Source organism: Chelmon rostratus, chromosome 8, assembly GCF_017976325.1.
Source record: "Chelmon rostratus isolate fCheRos1 chromosome 8, fCheRos1.pri, whole genome shotgun sequence".
Taxonomy (NCBI): Eukaryota; Metazoa; Chordata; class Actinopteri; order Chaetodontiformes; family Chaetodontidae; genus Chelmon; species Chelmon rostratus.
The window spans coordinates 13,141,186-13,161,967 of record NC_055665.1 but is presented as its reverse complement, the minus strand read 5'-3'; the positions used below and the strand labels follow the sequence as shown (position 1 = coordinate 13,161,967).

At 42.0% G+C, this 20,782-nt stretch overlaps 1 protein-coding gene across 3 annotated transcripts; it reads right to left on the bottom strand.

The window, feature by feature from the left end:
* Positions 1-140: 140 nt before the first annotated feature.
* Positions 141-15,813, bottom strand: ptpn3 (protein tyrosine phosphatase non-receptor type 3). 3 transcript variants are annotated; one of them, XM_041942200.1, is made up of 27 exons: positions 15,699-15,813; positions 14,946-15,011; positions 14,275-14,416; positions 13,126-13,260; positions 12,922-12,964; positions 12,635-12,716; positions 11,695-11,739; positions 11,560-11,612; positions 11,263-11,380; positions 11,078-11,165; positions 10,882-10,970; positions 10,738-10,801; positions 10,126-10,328; positions 9,912-10,037; positions 9,608-9,769; positions 8,912-9,014; positions 8,735-8,812; positions 8,538-8,594; positions 7,560-7,716; positions 7,254-7,453; positions 6,878-6,968; positions 6,621-6,682; positions 6,357-6,503; positions 5,517-5,645; positions 4,191-4,336; positions 3,935-4,070; positions 141-1,740 (listed from the first exon to the last, which is right to left on the bottom strand). In XM_041942200.1, exons 3-27 carry the CDS (start codon positions 14,341-14,343, stop codon positions 1,666-1,668), a joined length of 2,658 nt encoding a protein of 885 aa, XP_041798134.1. In that variant the 5' UTR covers positions 14,344-14,416; positions 14,946-15,011; positions 15,699-15,813; the 3' UTR covers positions 141-1,665. The 3 variants fall into 3 exon arrangements, with proteins under 3 accessions (XP_041798134.1, XP_041798136.1, XP_041798135.1); XM_041942202.1 differs by having other exon boundaries at positions 7,254-7,429; positions 15,699-15,812; XM_041942201.1 differs by lacking the exons at positions 14,946-15,011; positions 15,699-15,813 and having other exon boundaries at positions 14,275-14,904.
* Positions 15,814-20,782: the final 4,969 nt, after the last annotated feature.

Below are 20,782 nucleotides of genomic sequence, written 5' to 3'. Positions count from 1 at the left end.
ATATTCATTGAGTCATATATTTCCTGTGAAACAGTCATCCTGATGGTCTGATAGGCTCTCCAATCTGTTTATTTCCCACTGAGTTCAAAATATTGTATTGCAGCTAGAATTAGCCTACTGCAATCAGCCTATAAATAATACACAATGTGGAAGTTTTATTCTGAAAGTCAGTGCTGTAAAACAGAGAAAATACAACATAAAACAAAACACAGAAACAAACGGGTTCATCAGAAGCAGGGGCTTTCTTAGAAATAAAGACAAAAATATACTATTCAGCTATGAGACAAAGTAAAAAAGCATAACTCTCACATGAGTCCACTTCATCCCTTTTTTATACATTTACAGATGAATTATACATGTCCTACCGGAGGAAATATCCAATTTTATTCTTGTTCAATGTCTTATTATGACATTCTACAGCATCAACTCTACCACACAATCCTGAAACGAAGGCTCTCCAGGCATCTTCTGGCTCCTGAGAGTCATTTCCCTTCTGATCATTATTGCTGTTTGGGGTCCAAATCTTTACCTGGAGGCTGAGAATATGACCTAAACGCCCTCAGTGGTCGCTACAGATCCACACAAACCGTCAGATGTGCGTCTCTTGGATAGATAAATGTGGGGGGGGGTTTGCATCGGTCTCTTGGTTCTGCTTGATATCATTTGAGTGAAATGATGAGATTCTGCATCATCCTCTTATAGCCTAGCGGCATTAGTATGAATTGTGCGACATCCTAAAATAATATCAACATAAACCTGCAGAGATACTAAAATCCTCACAGTGGTATCACATTTTGTTATATTGTGTTTCTGTAAGTCCAATATTTTCTCATTACTAGACAGTTCTTGGCTGATTTATGATGGCGAGATAGTTTCACTGATACGATGCCAGCTTTAGAGGCACTCAGCTGAAGGTTAAACAAGCAGACTACTTGTCTACTTCTTCAGAGAGTAGCTTCACCCTGCAGGGAAGAGTGAAAATGGCTTTTGCTATAAGACACCACTGAGCTTTTAACCAGTCTCAACAGAAGTGACATATCCTCACTTAATGATCAAATGAAAAAGCAGACACACCCGTATAAATCAGAGTGTTTATTTTGCGTCTTAATAATTTACGAGTGTTGAACAATGGGTGAGATGCTCCTCCGGCGGGCCACCGTGACACACTACACTATCTGCTGTAGTGATCTAAAGCCTGCCTTGCTCATGGTCTTTGGAAACACAGATAAACTACAGATTATATCGATCCCACTCTGCCTCGGCCCGCCCTGTTCGATTCAATGACTGGCAGGCGTCAATCAGTCTAAGGCACACATAGCTTAACAAGTAGAGGCAACATTCCTGAGTGGCCTCTTGGACAGAAATTAGCAGCTCATATCAGTCTTACATCAGTCTCTATGGAGACCGCAGCCTCTACAAGCTTAATGCGCTATTGAAACTAAGGCCGACTAGGTGTATGATTCATTCTCTCACATTGAATCTAGGCTACACAGATCACAGACAGCTGTGCTCTGAAGCTAGTTATACTCTCATTATACACTGTGTACCAGTTGTTGACAGAGGTTAATCCGTTACAATGCTGCAAGTCCCACTGTGGAAGTCGCTTGCAATGAGACGAGGCTGAAACGTTTAGTGTGTCTCTTCCGGTCCTGTTGCTGATTTGGTCTACGGTGCAGTGGATCCACCCTTTTTTTCTTTGTAGATTCGCAGAATGGCCTCACATGCAAACTGGAACTGACACTGAAGCACAAAACACAAAGTGTTATCGGCTAAAATACAACACAGCTGTTTTTGAAAGGGTAATACATTCAAATTCCATGAGAAGAACTGATCCTATAGGCAGGTGCTGATATAACTTATTCTCCTGTGTCATAGAGCTCCATTGTTGTCCAAAACATATTAAAACACATCAGTGAGCCACAGTGCCGCACTGTGCAATGTGTTTCTTCATTACAATGAACACGACCACTGCTGTTTATTTTAAGTCAATTCCACATACACCATCCTGCTGCAGCAACACTCACTAACACACTCAAAATAGTCCCCAAAACATGCACTTTTCACTGCTGTTGAACAACATTTTCTAAAAACTGCTGCACCCTGCCGTTTCAGGAAATTATCTTGTTTAAAAGGACTGAAAGTGTCTACAGCCGTGCTCGCTGCTCTCAGAGCCTGCACAGCAGTGCTTTTAGCTAAATGCTAATGTCAGCACGCAAAGATGCTCCATGTTCAGCAGGTTTACTGTTTACCATTTTCAGCCTCTTCGTTTAGCTTGTTAGCATGCAAACATTCGCTGAGTAACACAGAAAACAGAGTACAGCTGAGGCTGATAGCTGTCATTCGTGTTGCAGGTATTTGGTGAGAAACAAAAGTGTTGCTGCCAAAGTAATTAAAGTTGATCTTGAGGGAGACATCAAATTTCATGGCAATTCAACAGTTGTTGAGACATTTCACTCAAAACCCCAAATGTCAAACTCTCGGTGGCACTGGTGGAGAAACCACGAGCATCTGTACAAATTTCATGAGAAACCGCTGAATACTTGTTTGTGGAGTTTTAGTTTAAACCGAAATTGTGGAAAGACAAACATTGCCATCCACAGAGCCATGCTGCTAGCACCACTAAAATAAACCTGAATATTTGTGGCAACTCCATCTCCTGAGGATGACCGTAGGATACAATCAGAAGCTCCACAACAGCTGCTGAGTGGACCTTACAGTGAGAGGTTTGAGACATACGCCTGAAAGATGGACAAACAGGTAGGTTTTGGTCTTTTCATGGGATCTGTTGCCAGCCTTATCCTTCAACATATGGAGCCTGAACATGAAGGTCTATCCCCCAACTGTGCATGTTTTCCATTACTGTCAGAGACACAAACACATGAGGGAAACCCGAGGAAACGTTCCATCAGCACAAAAACATCAGAAAGACATCAAAGCCTCTGGGACTGGATCTCCTTTCAAAATAACGGTGATAGTGGTAGCAGTAGTGGCCCCGAAGCAGGCTTGTGATTGGAGGGTTGCCATATTCCCAGCACTACCTCCTACCAAAGCAATGAGTAACACTTTCCTCTCCCTCGGCAGATACCACTGAGGCGCCACAGAGCACGGCTTCCAACCTCCGCCGGCCTGCTCCAGCTCATCAGCCATCAGCGCAATACTGTGGCAGTCATATTTCTATTAATGATGATCCTACAGATCAGTCGAAAAAAACTGAGATCGACCTTTAAAAAGTTATTTTGAGAACAGTGAATTTCACAGCAAGTCTCCTCTCCTGACGTCCTTGATACGACATTTTTAAAGAAACTAAGCATTCAACAGATTTTTCAGATCTTCCAGAAGGTGATCACTTTCACATGGAGCCCTGGAGTGGCAGGAAAATGTCTGTCAATCTGTCGAGGCCACATTTTACTACGTCTAGCACTCAAAATACTATTGTACTCTTATATACTCTTGTGCACGAGATGCAATTCATTCCCACGTTTTGGTGAATTTGTGCACAGGAGATAAACGTATGTAGCTTTTGCTCATAAATGAACCAAAATATGGGAACAAACTGCATCTCAGGAGACAAGAGAAAGTGTGTGACTGAGATGTTAGACTAAAATTAAGGACATAAATACCTCTCCAACTGTGACTAGCTCCCAAAATTTTCAACATAATGTTCAGCTGACAGATATTCCTCTAAAAGAAAGTACTCTTAACACGTTTTAGTCCCCATGTACACAGACCCAGCAGCTGGACCTTCTCTTGATTAAAATCCTGTCTTGTTAATTGCTGCAGGATATTCAGAAAGTACAGAAAATGACTGTTGAGGACAAATCTCTCAGGCTACAGGTTTTAAGAATGCAATAAAATGAAATGACTTAAAAAAGGGATCATTTGCTGAGCATGAGCCGAGCTTTTAAGCATAAATCCTTGCTCCATTTCTCTGTACCGTGGTCTGAACCATCATGGCTCGCTGATCTCGCAGTGTTTTGACAATGTCCAGTGGAAATAGCGGCCGACCCGCATCCAACAGAGTCAGCGCCGTTTCCATGGTGATCAGAACACCTGTCCGTCCAATCCCAGCGCTGAAAGAGTAATTCAAAACAAATACTAAGTGTACAGTAGAGGCAGGTACAGTACATGCTGACAGTGTTTAATTAGTGTGTGTGTGTGTGTGTGTGTGTGTGTGTGTGTGTGTGTGTTACCTGCAGTGTACCATTAGTGGCTCTTCACCTCTCCTTCTCTCCCTGACTGAGCTGATGAACTGCAGGAAGTCTGAGGGGTCATCGGGTACGCCGTGGTCCGGCCACGCAACATACTGAAGGTGTGTGACTGCACGTTGCTCACCTCGCTAACACACAAACACACACACACACCCACAAATGAAAAAAAAGAGGCAAATTTAACTATTGCATAACCCACATTTAAAATGACCATGTAACCTTGGGGTTAAAACATCACCCAAATGAGACTGAAACTCCGACAATATTCAGAATGTGAGCAGGTGAGGGGAACAAACCTGCGCGTGACCAGTAGGTGACACTGAGATTAGGAAGTGAAGAGGGACACGGCGAGATGAAAACAGAAAAACAGGTGGGGTGGAGAGAGGACAGGGGAAAAGACCAGAGCTGGGAAAAAAGTGAAGGCGGGGAGGAGAATAGCTGAGTTTCGAGTTTATAATGGTCATGTGACCTGTGACTCCATGCAGGGATTAACTCGCTCCGCCAGAGGAACAGATGGGCCCACACAGCAGTATCTGTGTATGCATGTGTGTGCATTCAGAGTTCATGCCTCCTTGAGCATTATCTGTTTATTTACCTGTTCGCCATGGAAGTCCATGTGGAAAACAGCTCATTTAATCTGGTTATCTACCATATAAACTTCTCAGAAAGACCCGCACACACCAACACACCTGCCCTCCTGCACCCACGAAATGCATGAACGCACACTGATACACACGCTCACCCACGCACGCATACACACCAAACTGCCCACACGGAAGTGATGTATGTTGGCTGCAGATAATTTGCCAGGAGTGGCTGCTGCCTGTAGCGAGCTCTGTTATGTGACATATGGCACAAACATGGAACATGTCACCGCAAACATACCAACAGTAAAATTCTGTGTGTCGCGTGACCGCGGTCATGCTTTGCTCATGTTTCATCTGAACTTTACTACTAGAGCTGCAGTAATATTTTCATAATCGGTTATTTGCTCACGATTTTCTGAATTAATCAATTAGTTGATTGGTCTTACAGTTTAAATACCATCTCAATAACCCAAAAATATTGAATTTACTATAAAATGACAAGGAAAAGCAACAGATTTTCACATTTGAGAGCTTAAAGGAGAGAATGTTTAGATTTTGTACTTTTGTACAATTTTCCAATTATCAACATAGTTCACTTTCTGTTAATCGACTAATAACTGAGAACAGAAAAACAGTGTTTGCACACAGACCTTCTTCAAGATGCGTGTTACTTTTCCATTACATAATGGGCTAATCATGGTATCTCTATTTGCTACTGTACCTTTGTGTGTGTCAGGGTGAACTGTCGCGTCACGTACGCCAGGTTACACTCCTCCGAGTGACACTTCACCCGCATGTGCCCGTAATCCTTCACTTCCGGCGGATGCGGCCAGTACTGGTGGCACTTTGTCTGCAAGCGTATGATATCAACCGAGAAATTACATTACATCAGTCATCAGTCATCAGTCAGGATATGATTTACTACTGCTGCTACATCAGCTGCACTCAGGTCTCATGAAATCAAACTCATATTCGACAGCGTGGTATGTTCCACCCGGCAGACTGAGGAACAAAAGCAATTCATCAGGAGCAGGATGTGAACTGATTGTCAATGTCTGTGTGTGTATGCGTGTGGTCCTCAAGCAGAGAGAAAAACGGGACACTTGGTGAATATCAGGAAAATGATCAATTAATGAAAGCATCTGGTTACCAAGCAACAGGCAAGCTGAGACAGAGACATCATTCAACTAGACCCTGATTACTCTGTGCCTCCGTCTCTGTGTGGATGTGTCTTTACCCTCAAATAATTTATCTCATTGCCATCCTGCTCACACTTTACATTCAGCTATTCTCCACACCGCAACACCCTGTAATTGCTCACAACTGTGCCGATTGATTATTTTTGTGTGCAAACATCATCGCTGAGCCTCGTAATTACAGTAATCGTGTACCAAATGAAACATGACACAGCATGTAATAATGTGCGAGCAGTGCTGCAGTAAACGCTGTGCTAATGCACTGCTGATATTGAGCTGTTTCCCTTTCTGTTTACTCATTTCCACTCCTGTGTAAATGTGGCTGTTTACAGTATAAAAGTATGAACGTGTAGTAGTATATATACCCGTCCCCTCTCTGTCAGAGTTGTTAGCATGATGACGGTGTGTATCTGTTGGTCCCAAACAGTCTGCCAAAAGTGAGTGCAGGTCTGTGGCAACGGACCCTGAGCCGCAATATAACGTAAACATACACCAGACACTGGGGGCGCCACCTAAGAGACGGACAAATAAACACACAAAGATGCAGACACACACACCACACAGAGGATGAGTTTACATTAAATGTCAGAACGGGACAAGATGCATAATTTCACATCAGTGATGCGCACCGTGATGTGGCTGGCGTTGATGTAGTCCTCCCGGCCCTGGAGCACCACTCTGGTCGAATCATCTGAAAGGAGAGCAGGACAGCAGCATGTGAGGGTCATAACAGAGCCATCAGCGCACCGCAGGCTCAACCAATTAAATTTCATGAGGTGCCACAGCTCCAGATCAAGGTTAGGAAGGCAGCACAGAGCTGAGGGTGGGAGGGATCGGGGTGGGGAGGCACCAGGTAGAGAAGAGACTAAAAGCAGGGCACACTTACAAGGTAAAACGTCCTTATAACGATTCTTGTCCATGTTCTCGGGAAGGCGAGCGCAGGTTAGAAACAGACCCGGCTTCCTCCTGTATAAATTCTAGAAATTACAAGCACACGCATGTGCATAAACATACACAGAGAGGTATACACACAAAAACTACAAATTCCAGCCCATCTTTGTTTTACATTGTCTGGGGTCCATGTGAAGATTAGGGCCAACATCTGTCCAAACAATCAGCAGTTAAAAGGCTCGTTATGATCCCTGAAATAACCAAGCAGACAAACTAAATCCTGCTTAAAATAAAGATGTATTCTGGTCCTGCTTATAAATACATTTCTAAATACCCGTTCACTGTTTAGCTCCAGCCTGCCTTTTAAATACCTCAAAATGGAAACAGAGTGTGCCAGACTGTATTCCTCTCTCCAGCTGTCTCATTGACTCCTCCAGTGTCGTGACCCGCTCCGACTGGCCAGATGACTGCAGCTTGTCTCCCTGCGATTGGCCAGTGAGCATGAGGGTGGGAGGCAACTGCAGCTGGGGTACCGCGCGGCCAGGACCTGGAATACAAGGACGGCTCAAGGCTGCGATGAATATTTATAGAAGCATGACAAGACAGTGTGCACACTTGGTTCACACGCTGTCTCAGCATTTTTTCTCTCTGTTACACACACACACAAACACACACACCTTTACGCCTGATAAGCAAGGCCAGCTCTCTGGAGTGCGACTCTCTGCTGGCTCGTATAAACATGACGACCTGGTCATGTGTGTGTTCAGAAATGTCTCGACCATTGATGAGCACCACCAGGTCTCCCTCCAGGAGTTTGGGCTCACATCGACCTGCCTACAAACAACACATGGCCATTTAAACATCCACCCCACATGTTAATTTAGATTTCAGTCTAGAGCTGTAGCTAAAATAAGCAGATATTACTTTATTGCAGATGTTCAGTATCAGTATCAGTGTACAAGAACTTTACTACTTAAGAAACAGTGTCACTATTACATAGTTTTTCCACGACAGAGCGAAGACAAGTTGATTTTTCAGCTGTAAAATGTCTAACTTAGAATGTATCTTAGTGACAATTTTAAAAATATCTAAGGGCTTCAAAATAAGATGGTTGTACTTCGTCTTAAATAATCAACTTATCATCAGAAAGTAGCGAAAATGCCTCATGGTCACAATTTAAAATGAGCAAATCTAAGAGGTCCAAATCAGCATAGTTTGTTTAAGTTTTGTGTTTATGTTTTTAAAAAAATTACCATCAGCTGATATATTGCTGTCAGATTTTTAAAGTAATTTTTGGCCTCAAATAATTTTTTTTAATGATCAATTCATTTGTTTTAATTAATCAATGAATCATCGGAAAATAGGGAAAAATCTCCACAGTTTCCTCAAGCCAAAGGCAATGTCTTCCTTGTTTTCTCTGACAAACAGTCCAAAACCCAAAGATATTCAGTTCACCATCACTGTTGATGAATTTTTCTGTCGGGCGACTAATGAATGTACTGACTAATTGTTACAGCTCTGTTCCAATCCAGTCCATCTGGCTGGATAGCTGTCCTTCAGCCCATATTGTGTTCACATTTCATCATAAAGGTATTTTGACACATCCTGCAGACACCAGACCGTCAAAACATAAACACATCTGAGTCCTTTCTTACCGGAGAGTCAGGTTTAACGTGGGATATGGCTAGAGGCATCTTCTGATCCACCCCACCCTAGGAGGAGTTGGGAAATTAAATGGAGCAAGAGCGGAGAAGTGACGACTCAATCATAATGTGTGCAAACAAACTAAAAAACCCTAAAACTTTGCCTTGTGTGGTGAGGGTTAGAGAAGGAGTGTAAGAGAGGGACCCACTTTAACATTGAAGCCAAACTTGCCCTCGTGATCGGGGGCAATACAAATTAGCATCAAGTCGCCGTCTCCGAGGGCACCCTGCATAGACATAAGTGCTGAGTATCAACTCACATATGCACATGCACGCATGTTAATGCAGTAATACTCTTATTTAGAGTTGATGATAAGATAACGGACCTTATTGTAGCGTTGTGGGCTGTGGTCACCATCCTCCTCTCCGATGCTGTCATCAGTTTGCAACAGAGCCTCGTCTGTCACATGGTTGTAAGTGCCAGAGATGCTGAAAGAAATGAAATAAAAATATTCTTTTCAGCCTGATGTGTAGAATAATTAATGTGATAATAACATTACTCTGAATAATCTCATATCCTAACCATTTGGGTGAATGATTTGGAGAAAATATTTTCTAGAAACTTTGTTGAGCAATTACTGTCTATAAATTAAAGCACGGGCCTATCTGATGGTCTACGCAGTATTAACCATGATAAGTTTGTGCTAATAATCACAGATTTAGCCCCTCCATCTTTCAAAACATCCAGATATCAAAATGATCTTTGGCTGAGGCTAATAAGTGTGGAAAGCCTGATTTAAAAGCGTATTAACCAGATAACAGCTGCTCCTTTCAGTAGTTCGGCCAGCTCATGGAATAAATGTTAATTGGCTACATTTTGGTAAATTTGTTGGCAACAGCTGTCACATTTGTTTAAACAGTCACTAATTACAACTTTCACCTCATAAATATTGGTAAAACATTCATATAATTGCATGGGATCCATTTCTGATATAAAAATGATTGAACTTTCCGTCCTAACATGACATGCTGTAGTATGTCATGCCAACAAAGACTCCACTTCTGCTGTAACTGATACTAACTGATGCGGCGAAGCGTCTCCCTCACTGTCCTTGCTGCTGCTCACAGAAGCCCTGTATGTGTAGAAGACATCCTCTCCCTCAGACATGTCTTTCAGGTCGTTGGTCAATTCAGCTGAGGATGGGCGAGGCTTACGGATGCCGTGGCGAACTCGAGGACTTCGCCTGCCAAGGGGAGCAGATGTGTACAAGATTTTTATCAAATGCCAGGACACAAACTGAGCTCGAAAAAGAGAAGAGATGCTGAGGCCTAACGACAAAAACTGCAGCATCTCATTAAAGTCAGGGTTGATGCTGCAGTTCATACCAGTTGGGGGTGGTTGGGGGGGATCTTGAGGGCAGACTCTTGGTCTCGAGATGCTCTGATGAAATTGACCTCCGCAGGACTGGGTTCCACACCATCCCTCCCACCACACGCTGGCACACTGGACCACTGTAAATAAGGAAAAGAGAAGTTGGAAAAGTTCAGTATTTATGACACAAACGTACATGTGATTGTGCAAAAAAAAATGCAGGCTCACCTCTCAGTTTTACTGTTGCCAAGGCCCAGGTGCTGTGTTATCAGCTTTCTATAGGACTGAACTGTGCTGTTGTTGTGTTTGGGGCTCCTGGTAGTCCGACTGGAGCAGTAGAAGGAGTGATGATCCACACAGGACCTCCACAGGTTCTTACAGGTCTTGGGGCAGGGCAGAAGAAGAGACAGCTCACAGTCCTGCGTCTCCCCCTGCAACATGTTTAGGTGTTTTGTAAAGCTTTGTAATGTAACTCCAATATTCAAGGGCACATCTCAGTTATGTAACTTAAGCTGCTCAGGCTTCTTTTGTTGTCGACCATAAAAAAAGCCTCTTCTCACATTATTTATGAATGATTTATTACCTTTCACACACAGAAACACACAAAGACGATCTGCCAAAAGGTGTGGACATGACTCATTCAATCAATGCTATATTCACATCTATGTCGACCCTGTGGTAGTCCTAATTTCAGTTATAATTACATCACAGCTCAATATAAAAGCAATCAGAAAATTGTGCTGACGCCAAACTTTCAGCAGATTTACCAACCAAGTGTGTTGAGTAATTAAAAGCAGCAATTTGCTCCAGGCCAGAACAATAAACGGGCGAGGGACTCACATGTTTACGTTTCAGATGTATAAGAAAGCGTTTCCTCTTGAATGATATCTTGATGATGTTCCCCCTACATGTGAAGAATGCAAATTGTTGAAGGCTTCATACAACACGGGAACAAGCCTTGTAATTAGTGGTGTCATCACTCACCAGGGGAAGAAACTGGAGCAAATCATATTGCAGAATATTGCAACACCACTGGAGGCCAAACCCACCATCAGAGGGGCGTTGTTGGTGTCCTAAGAGAAAGGCAGATGAGGGAATGACAAAAAGCGTCACACATGACAGGCTGTTAAACTGGAACATGTGATGTTACATGAGAGTTTAACTGAAGGAATCACTCTACCATGGCAGCATGCAGCTCCACTCCATACAACTCCAGCGTCCGTGCTGTGTTCAGGAAACACAGCTCTGCCTCGCTCTGTTTCAGCCCCCTGAGATTGCACACGCAGTCATTTACAACACCAGGACCTCAACGCACAACAAACCAGTTGTTTTCCAGTAGGCACTACATGTAACAAACTAAATTACTTGTGCTGTGGATGCAGGTCCTCCACTTTAGACAGGAAGTCTTCGTCCTGCTCAGGAATGAAGTGCCACTTCGAGATGTAACCAGGGAGTCGGGACGGATAGTGATCCCCCATCTCCGCTGCAGGAGACAGAGATGCTGAGCATCCACAGAAACACATAACCAGATCCACACAACCACAACTGGGGTGCTGTAAGAGAGCTGCTGCTTATTGACAACATCCTCAACTGGATTAATTACTCACACTGTTATTATTAAGCCATTAATCATTTGTTTCTTGAGGAAGAGACGGGACTTACACTGCACAGCGTAAGAAGCCAGTACTACAGCTGCACTCAGCGGGCACTGCAACCTGCAATCATGCTCCATGATTATACACTTAACAGTTAAATGCAAACTGTGCATAAGGGGATGGGGGTTTGTGTGCTACTCACCGTCCTTCTCTAATGTCACTTCTGATCTGGAGGAAGTACAAGTGCCTGCAGGGATGAGACAAGAGGAACTTTACCAACTCACGCCTTCATTTTCTGTTTACTGCAGAAACCTCTTTAAACACTCTGGTGTTTTTAGCCACGCCAGCGGCTGTAGGGACGACAGTGTCCGTCAGTCAGTTGATCCACCACCTTGAACCACACTGAAATATATCAACAACTATTCAGTGGTTCTTAGAGGATAAATCCTACTAAATTTGTGATGCTCTGAGTTTTCCTCTAGCGCCACCAGTGGGCTGACATTTGTGGTTTTGAGTGACATGTCTCAAGAACCATAGCATAGACTGCCATGAAATCTTGTACACACATTCAACCTCTCATCTGGATGAATTGTAATAAATTTGGTGACAGTCTGACTTTCCATCCAGCACCATCATCAGGTTGAAATTTTACTTCATCCAACATTTTGTTTTATGACCAAATACCTACAGAAACAAACACATTCCCATCATCCTTTTAGCAAATGTTAGCATGTTAACACACTAAACTACAACAATGAATAGGCTAAACACCACACCTGCTAAACATCGGCATGTTAGCACTGTCGTCATGAGCATGTTAGCATGTAGCTCAAGGCAGAGCTGTATCTAAGCGCTGCCTGTCAGGGCAGCTACCACTGCTGTAAACTCTTAATCCTGTTTGACTTTCATTTCAAGCTGCAACCATATCACAAAAACAGGAATTCGTTTATTTGGCCGCAGATTGAGCCAAACATTGACAGAGAACTAAAAACTGTCAAATTTAAGTAGACCAATAAATCTTTCATTTTTATCCAATAATCAAAAAAACTGACCTTTCTGAGTCATACAACTTCTCCACGTCAACATCTAGTGATATATGACCGCTACAAAAACACACGTAACAGAGCGGCACGTGCACTGACCTTGTCTGTTCATGCTGCAGAGAGTTGGGATCAGAGATGAAGAATCGCACTCTGAAGTTCAGATAAAAGGGAGAAGCAAGACCTGCACAGAAATGTCACTACGTCAAAACTGACATATGTATGGTCGCACATTCACCTCAATCAGCTACTGGACCTCCTCTCTCCTACACCTTTTATCTATAAATGTAGTCACATATTAAAATTCAAAATTGAACAAATGCATTAGTCTGGAGAAGTAACTCCAGGTTAAGACAGCGAATTCTCTGGAGCCATAACAAGTCAGATACCTTTTATCTGCTTCTTCAAGGGTTTCTCAGGCTCCAACCATCTCTGAGAGAGAGAAATTCATTAAGTGTAATGGCTAACTGGGGCTAAAAAAAAAAGCATTTATGCAAGTATACCCTGTGGTTATCATTGTCTAAACGGCAATCAGCGAGTGCAATACATTACACCCTCAGCCCGAATGTGCAGCAGATGAAGAGTGAGCTCACGGGAGAGTGTGTGTTGGCTGTGATAGAGGCGATGGCTGTGCTGGATTCTCTGATCTGCAGACTGAAGAGCTGCCTCTCCCGCAGGCCCAGGTGGTCGCATACTTGGTCCAACAGAACCACACCTTCATCCTGCTTCTGAAAGATGGGAACAACAAACAACATTGATACCAGCCAAGATTTTGAGTGACATTTAATGGTGGCTTGTTTGTACCGTGCCATATGCTACAGTAGTACTTAATGTATAGATAGGGGTAATTATTATGTTTTTTAAAATATGCGGGTTTCTCTGTGGATATTTTAAACATTCAAAATGCTTAGAAATCAGACAAAAACAATCAATAATGAATATATCCAAGTGAAAGTCAGATTTCCAAAAGACCATCTGCAGCACAACACTTTGCTTTAACTCTTCACTGCTTTATTTATCACTCTGAGGGATAACCTGCAGCCCATCTGCATTTTCTTTCCACTTTCTGTTACCGGAAGCATATTCACATCACAAGAGGACCATGTTTACTGTAAACTGCGGCGAACAGTGTGTTCTCGCAGCAGAAAACTTTTTGATGTGTGATGTAAACCAGCCACGCCTCCCTGAAAAACTTCTTTTTCAGTGAAAATCAGTTCAAAAACCCATAACCCTCATCTACACACGCACGGCAGCCGTAAAAGGAGAGTTTAAAACTGGAATCCATCTGCACATTACAGCCACAGCGCTCGCCCTGCCCTCCCACCGTTCACATAAAGATGCTGCACAGCTGCTGTCCTAGAAAGCAATATTGTGATTGCCTTTCTGCGTGTGGGTACGCTTGTCAGTGTGCGTGTCAGTGTGCTGCTGTCAGGCTGTGTATGACATGATATGCTGATGATGTCAAAGGCTCCCAAGTGTGACAAGCTCTGCAAGCTGCAGCAGGTGAGCATGTCCTTCAAACCAAGGTCACAGTGTTGAACAAGAGATGTGGATCAATGGGAAAGGGGAAAGAGTAGTCGGTCACTGTATCATGCAGTGACACTACAATCATTAGCAGAGCACAGTGACAGATAGGAGCAACATATGATCTCCTCAACGATAGGCAGGAAACTGTGTGTATATGCATGTGTATATGCATGTGCATGTGCGTGTGTGTGTGTGTGTGTGTGTGTGTAACGCACACTGACTCTGAAGGTCTCGATAGTGCCGTCCAGAAGCTGAACTAGGCAGAGCAGGTCCGGTTTTGGCATGTCTGTTACCACGGTAACTCTGCCTCCCTCTCAAGACAAACACCCTGCCCTCAGCTCGTCACTGAGAGGGGACCTGGAAACACACACAACCACAAAAACAGTGTCAGATGTTTCCAGGCTGTTGTCTTCCAAGCACCTCCCTCAGGATGACATTGTGTGTGGTGAGTAATATATGTGCTGGATGAAGCATTGGTCTGCAGTGAGTAATGCGCCGTGAATGCGAAGGAGTGACTGTGTATGTGTGTGTGTGTGTTTGTGTAATTCCTTATTATTTGGCCTGGGTCTGAACATGTCCCTTCCCTCTCCCTGCTGCTCTCCCTCTGTGTCTCTCCGCCTTTTGCAGGCAGCTGAATGATAAGAATGTTAAACATTTTCAGAGTTGATCACGCCCATCTACAGCACTACGACTGATCTTAGCACAGCCGGTGGAAGCAATGCACACATGTACTGCTAATGCATGCATGCGCGTTCGCACTAAAATACAATAACTTGGCTCAGCTGTGAAAATTTTATCTGTGTGTGTGTGTGTGTGTGAGAGAGAGAGAGAGAGAGAGAGAGAGAGAGAGAGAGAGCCATATATGCATGCAAGTGTCTGTCTGTACATGTGTCCTGTCTTGGTTTCCAGGTAAACGATTAATGGATCCAGGCCGGCCTGTCTCGCAGTGTTTCTGAAAGGACACACAGTGTTTGAGTTAATGTTTGAACACAGTGACACACTCTGAATACATTAAAACAGTGCTGGTCCCAGTTTGATGACTTGTTTTCCATAATAACCCCCTCACAGGCGGGCGTCAAATGAATTTACAAGCAAACGCTAGATTTAAGAGCTGCAGACTCATCATGATGCACAGGCTGTGACTTCACTGCGTGTTGTGCATCTTGCAGCCATGTCTGATATGTTGAGGTTTGTGTCTAGATAGCAGCTCCAGATGAGGAAATATAAAAATAGAGTTATTTCACTTCATGATGCCTTTAAACCCTATCTGCACATGTAAAAAGTGAGCATTGTAGGATATAAACACACCTAGCATAAATAGTATAGCCTCCACTGCTACTTCACTAAACGCACACGTACCAATGAATAAACAGGGCCTGTTTCAAAGTGTCAGGCCCATATTTTCTCCCAGTCTGTCGGCAATGAACTCTGCAGTGACCCCGCCGGACTTTGAGCCCGAGCGCGAACAAGGAACCTGTTGACAACTTGGACTTTTCTACAGCTACACCCAAAAGGAGGAACACTCTCCACTCGTAAACTTTCCTCCAACCACGGCGCTGCTCGAAACTACAGCTTGGCCAAGTTTTTTTTTTTTACTAAGAGAAGGTTTAAAAGACAACAAAAAAGAGGACATGTCTACCTCGGTAGTCTCGCGTCAGAGACGGCTCATATTCCTCAGACTGTCCGCTGCGGAAACCTCGGCACGGGGAGCGTCGGAAGAGCCAGGTATAGTTAGGTAAATATCCGGGACAAGTTTCTCATCCCTGGCTACGCTGACTCCGCGCGGCCCCGCCCCTTCGCCGCGCGCGCTCACGATGGGATGCGGGCTCCAGGGCGCGCGCGCGCAAAGCATGGGGAATACAATGCAAAGCAATACAAACCATTACATTTCATCAGTGGAGGAAGAAGCGCTACCAGAGTGTAGAAATACTTTGTTACAGGTGAAAGTCCTGCAATAAAAATGTAGTAAGTAAATGTACAAAAATATAAACAACAAAAGTACTCATTATGCAGGATGGTCCATTTCAGAATAATGTTATCTATAATGTGACTGATGCATTAGTGTTTAATGTTGCAGCTGGTAAATGTGGGGCTCATTTTAGCTAAAGCTGTCAAATAAATGTACTGGAATAAAAAGTACAACATTTCCCCCTGAAATGCAGTGAAGTAGGGGTATAAAGTGGCATGAAAAGAAAATACTCAAGAAGAGTGCTTAGTTATTTTCACCAATGCATTACATTATATTTATTTGTCAGACACTTGCAACAGTATCAATGACATATGTAAGAAAAACAGAGTACTCAGACTCTTTACTTAACTTAACTAGAAATACTGATACCACACAGTAAAAATACTCTGTTACATAAGTTTAATCAAGAAAATGTGATTAAAGTATTAAATGTAAAACAACTAAATGCAGAGGATTGTTCCCTGTGACTGTTACAATACTATTATACTGTATATTACATTGTTAATGTAATTTAAGGTTATTATTACTTGTACATCAATGTTTATGGAGCTTAACTATTATTCATACAACTACCAAAGATTATTTTCATGACAGAAGAATTTTATTTTTTTCCATTAATGGAGAAACAACAATAGTCAGAACCTCAAAATCATTAAAAATAAATTGAAATTATTAGAATAATGCTATAACGAAAAGCAGGAAATTCTCATATTTGAGATGCTGGTACCATGAGACGTTTTTGGATGAAACATCTCTTAAACAATTTTCAAAGAAGTTGCTTATTAATTTTCTGTGAGTTGATTAATTGACTAATCATCGAATTGTTCAGCTGCATTTGTATATACTGTTGGGAGTTTAATCTTTAATAAAAACTTTATGTGTAAAACTGAATCTATAAGGTAACTAGTAATCAAAGTTGTCAAATAATAATATGCAGTGAAGAAGAAGTACAATGGCATGAAACGAAATACTCAAGAAAAGTACCTCCAATTAAAAAGTACAGTTCTTGAGTTGGTTATTGTTGTATCTTCATTTAGCATTTTTTATTATTCTAAGCATTAGAAATGTATCATACTGTAGTATTAGTGCCATAGAATTGTGGTAGTTACCATTTATTTATCCATAATTCATAATTCATTAAGAATGTTACTTTATGAATCAAAGTTTACTTTGTGATAGAGTAACACCGGTGAGGGAAAACCAGTGTTGAGTATGTGAAGCCTTAAACTGCATTCATCATGACAACTTGTCTCTACAGTCTCTGAAATAGTAAACATCATTAGCATGTAACTGAGAGGAGAGCGTGGTAGAAAACACTTAACCTAAACAGCCAAAAACTATTGACAAATGGTTTTTACACCTGCTTTGACAGCGTCACTCAAAGACAGAAAAGAATGCAGCTCAGCATTATTTTCATCATGGAGTAAAGAAAGCAGCAAACCCTTCCATGTGAGAGGCTGGAACCTGAGAATGTTTGGCATTTTGTTTGATTGTTTGAACAACAATCAATCAATTATCGAAATTATTACAGATTAATCAACTGACTGACTAATCAACTGTTGTTGCTCTACTCAAAGGAAAATATTAAATAGAGGTTCGATGCTGATTTCTTACACTGAGCTTCCAGTGAGAGGAAGCCAGACAACAATGTAGAGAGGAAACATGTATTTGTGAATTTATTCACTGACAACGGGACAATGGGAATATTCTATTTTCTGTTTCTCAACATGAAGTCATAAATGAAGACAGAAAGAAGAACTACCAAAGCTTCAGTCTTCTTCACAGATTCCTCTGGTTTGCTGTCGCCATCTACAGGACAGTTGAAGTACTACTGCTGTCCTTTATGTTGAGCGTGAAACTTGTACTGCACATACTATATCAGTGGTCCCCAACCTTTTCTGTACCATGGCCCAGTTTAATGTCTGACATTATTTTCACGGCCCAGTCTAAAGGTGTAGCAGATAAAAACAAAATAAAATGATAAGATCGGCATTAAAAATTGTGGTATTTTCTCTTTAATAATAATAATAACAATAATCATGAACGTAAATCCACTTTTTAATCATGTCAAGAGGACCTGGCTGCAGACTGGCACTGTCAGGCACCACCTGTTTTTCAAATTATGTGAAAAAACAAAATAATGGAAATTATTTTTTCTTTCTGTGCGGCCCAGTACCAAATGACCCACGGCCCACGGGTTGGGGATCAATGTACTATATGAATGTGCACATACTGTATGTATGTGCAGTACATGTATGTATTACTTTTATTAAAACACTCCCAACAGCTCTTGTAAGCCCCATACGGGTCATTGATCTCTAACACCCAGACAAAACATTTTGAAAGCCATTATATAAGCTTTTATCTATTGAATGATTTATTCTTTCCCTTACAGATAGAACACACGTGCCTAAAATAAGACACTTAAAGTATCAAAAGTAAAAGTACTCAATGTAGAAACATGGCCCCTGTGAGTGTTCGACTTCTATGTATAGTGTAATATTACTGAATTATTATAGCTGATGCATTAATGTGTTATAGCATTTTACTTATGTAGCTGGTAAAGGTGGAGTTCATTTTGATCTATTTTATATGCAAGTCGGTAATTTCATCTTTAATAAATAGATACATAATAATTGACAAGATTCTCATTTTTTCGTATGTAAAATATCAATTTGTGAAGTGACCTAAGCTGCAAAATAGAAGAAATACACTCTCCCTATCTATCTATTTGCACTGCTGCATCATTTGTGTTTAACATTTGCTAATATCCAGTAAAGGTATTTCTCATGTTATCTTATCTGATCTCATCTTAAAAATCTGTGTGTAGCTGACAACCATTAGACAACCATGGGTAAAAAAAAAAAAAAAAATGACATGACACCAGTTCAGAGACATCACTGACTAGAAGTTAATGATGGTTAAAGGGGTGTAAATTGTGCTTGAATGAGATAATTAACCCTATAATGCCTGACCCAAGAAATAATGGACAGAAAAATCTATTTTTTTGAATTTGAAGACTTTATTTGGCCCTTTAACAAATTTTTTTTAATTAAAAAATTTGTAAATATGTTTTTTGTTTGTATAGTTTGAGCAAAGTTTTTACCATATGGTAATGCAAAACGTTTCAGAAATGCATGTATCAAATATGATACGCACGGCATTATAGGGTTAAGGAACGAGACACAGGAAATAGAGGATGAAGGCTGGTGATTATGGCGCTGTTTAAAATTGAGACCAGTGTTATGATTTGAACTTTGTTCAACTTTTCTTCCTATAGTCCTCATGCTGGAGCAGAAAACCTGTCCTGTTTGGTGGGGTTGGCTGATCTGCTGCTCTCGGGTGGGTTTTGTGCTCTGGAATCAGGAATGCTGATGCACGGTTAAGATACATGCGTTCTGTTCAGTGTCACCTGTTGCCTTCCTGGACAGGCAAAACCAGCTCCAGCCAGTTCACATGCCATGAGAATGATGGGACAAGAGGTTTCAGACTGAGGGCAGTCAGTCAGACTAGCAGAAACCAGTTCAGCCCCCCCCACCCAATACTGTAACAGAGAGGAACCTCCCCCTGTTGCCATCCGAGGCTCAGTTTTCTGCAACAGTAACCAAGACACCCTGTACCAACTCTGCCCTGAACCCAGCAGCTCCAAATTTAGACACAGAGACACAGGGACAAACTTGACGTTATTTCAGTATCTGCACTTCATGTCCCATTTGGCTCATTCACACCCTCTTATTCAGACTGTATTCCTCTGGCACTCTTCTATTGCTCATTTGCATTTTAAGACAACACTTCCTGTTAAGCCTTTGGTCTTATTTTATCTCATAACAAAGCCCAGTCCCTTCTTTTATCTCCTATATGTGTGTGTTATCTATAGCTCCTTTGACTTTTACAGAGGGAAGAGATTCATTTTGAACCTCTCTGTCGCTCTCATATGAATTTGTTTACCACCAATGGTGCCAGACTCAAGATAGTTACCCCTTTCTATTTCTATTAATTATATAATCACATGTTGATATAAAACTTTGCTTATGTAATTCAGTCCCCTGCAGGAGAATTTAGTGTCTGTGAGTGTCTGTGAGTGTCTGGAGCGTTTAAACTGCTGTGATATGAAACAACCAGCGACTATGGATGGATGTATGTGCAATGCTACAGGGGTTTGGTCACATATCACCAGTATATAACTGGGTCTGTGGTGGCGTGCACAGGTCGTGATGCTTCTCAAGCGTGCAGTAGTCTCATGAGACAGGAAGACGTATGCAGAGTTGACATGTGCTGGAATGCTGTCATGAATTTACACATATAGTATCGGTTTCATGACCCACATCTCTGGTCAGGACAAATAATGTGCGGGGTGTGTAAGCCTATATATAATCCCCACAGAAGTGGCAAAGCAATATACAGTAATGCACCATTTATTCCATGAGGTAGGTCAGTGTATATTGTATCATATGTTATTTTTTCTCTGCTGCTCTACATACAGTTCATATTTGACTAACACACACACACACACACACACACACACACACACACACACACACAGACATACACACACACACATTAATTCAGTAAATGTCCCACCATCACTGTTGCCACCCACTCACAGACTAACTGGTGGTATACAGTCCTCCCTCTAACCACCTGTGACTGGAATATGTGAAGGGAAAGCCATATAAAAAAGAAAGACAGGAAGAAAGAAGTTCCCTTGACAAGAAATAAATTCAACAGGATTACTTCATCGCCTTTTGAGCAGG

Coding starts and splice junctions, on each gene's coding strand:
- ptpn3 (XM_041942200.1), bottom strand. CDS start 14,343: ATGCCAAAACCGGACCTGCTCTGCCTAGTTCAGCTTCTGGACGGCACT. Junction 11,613..11,694: donor AGTGACATTAGAGAAGGACG/GTGAGTAGCACA, acceptor GCATGATTGCAG/GTTGCAGTGCCCGCTGAGTG. Junction 11,166..11,262: donor GACCTGCATCCACAGCACAA/GTAATTTAGTTT, acceptor GTGCAATCTCAG/GGGGCTGAAACAGAGCGAGG.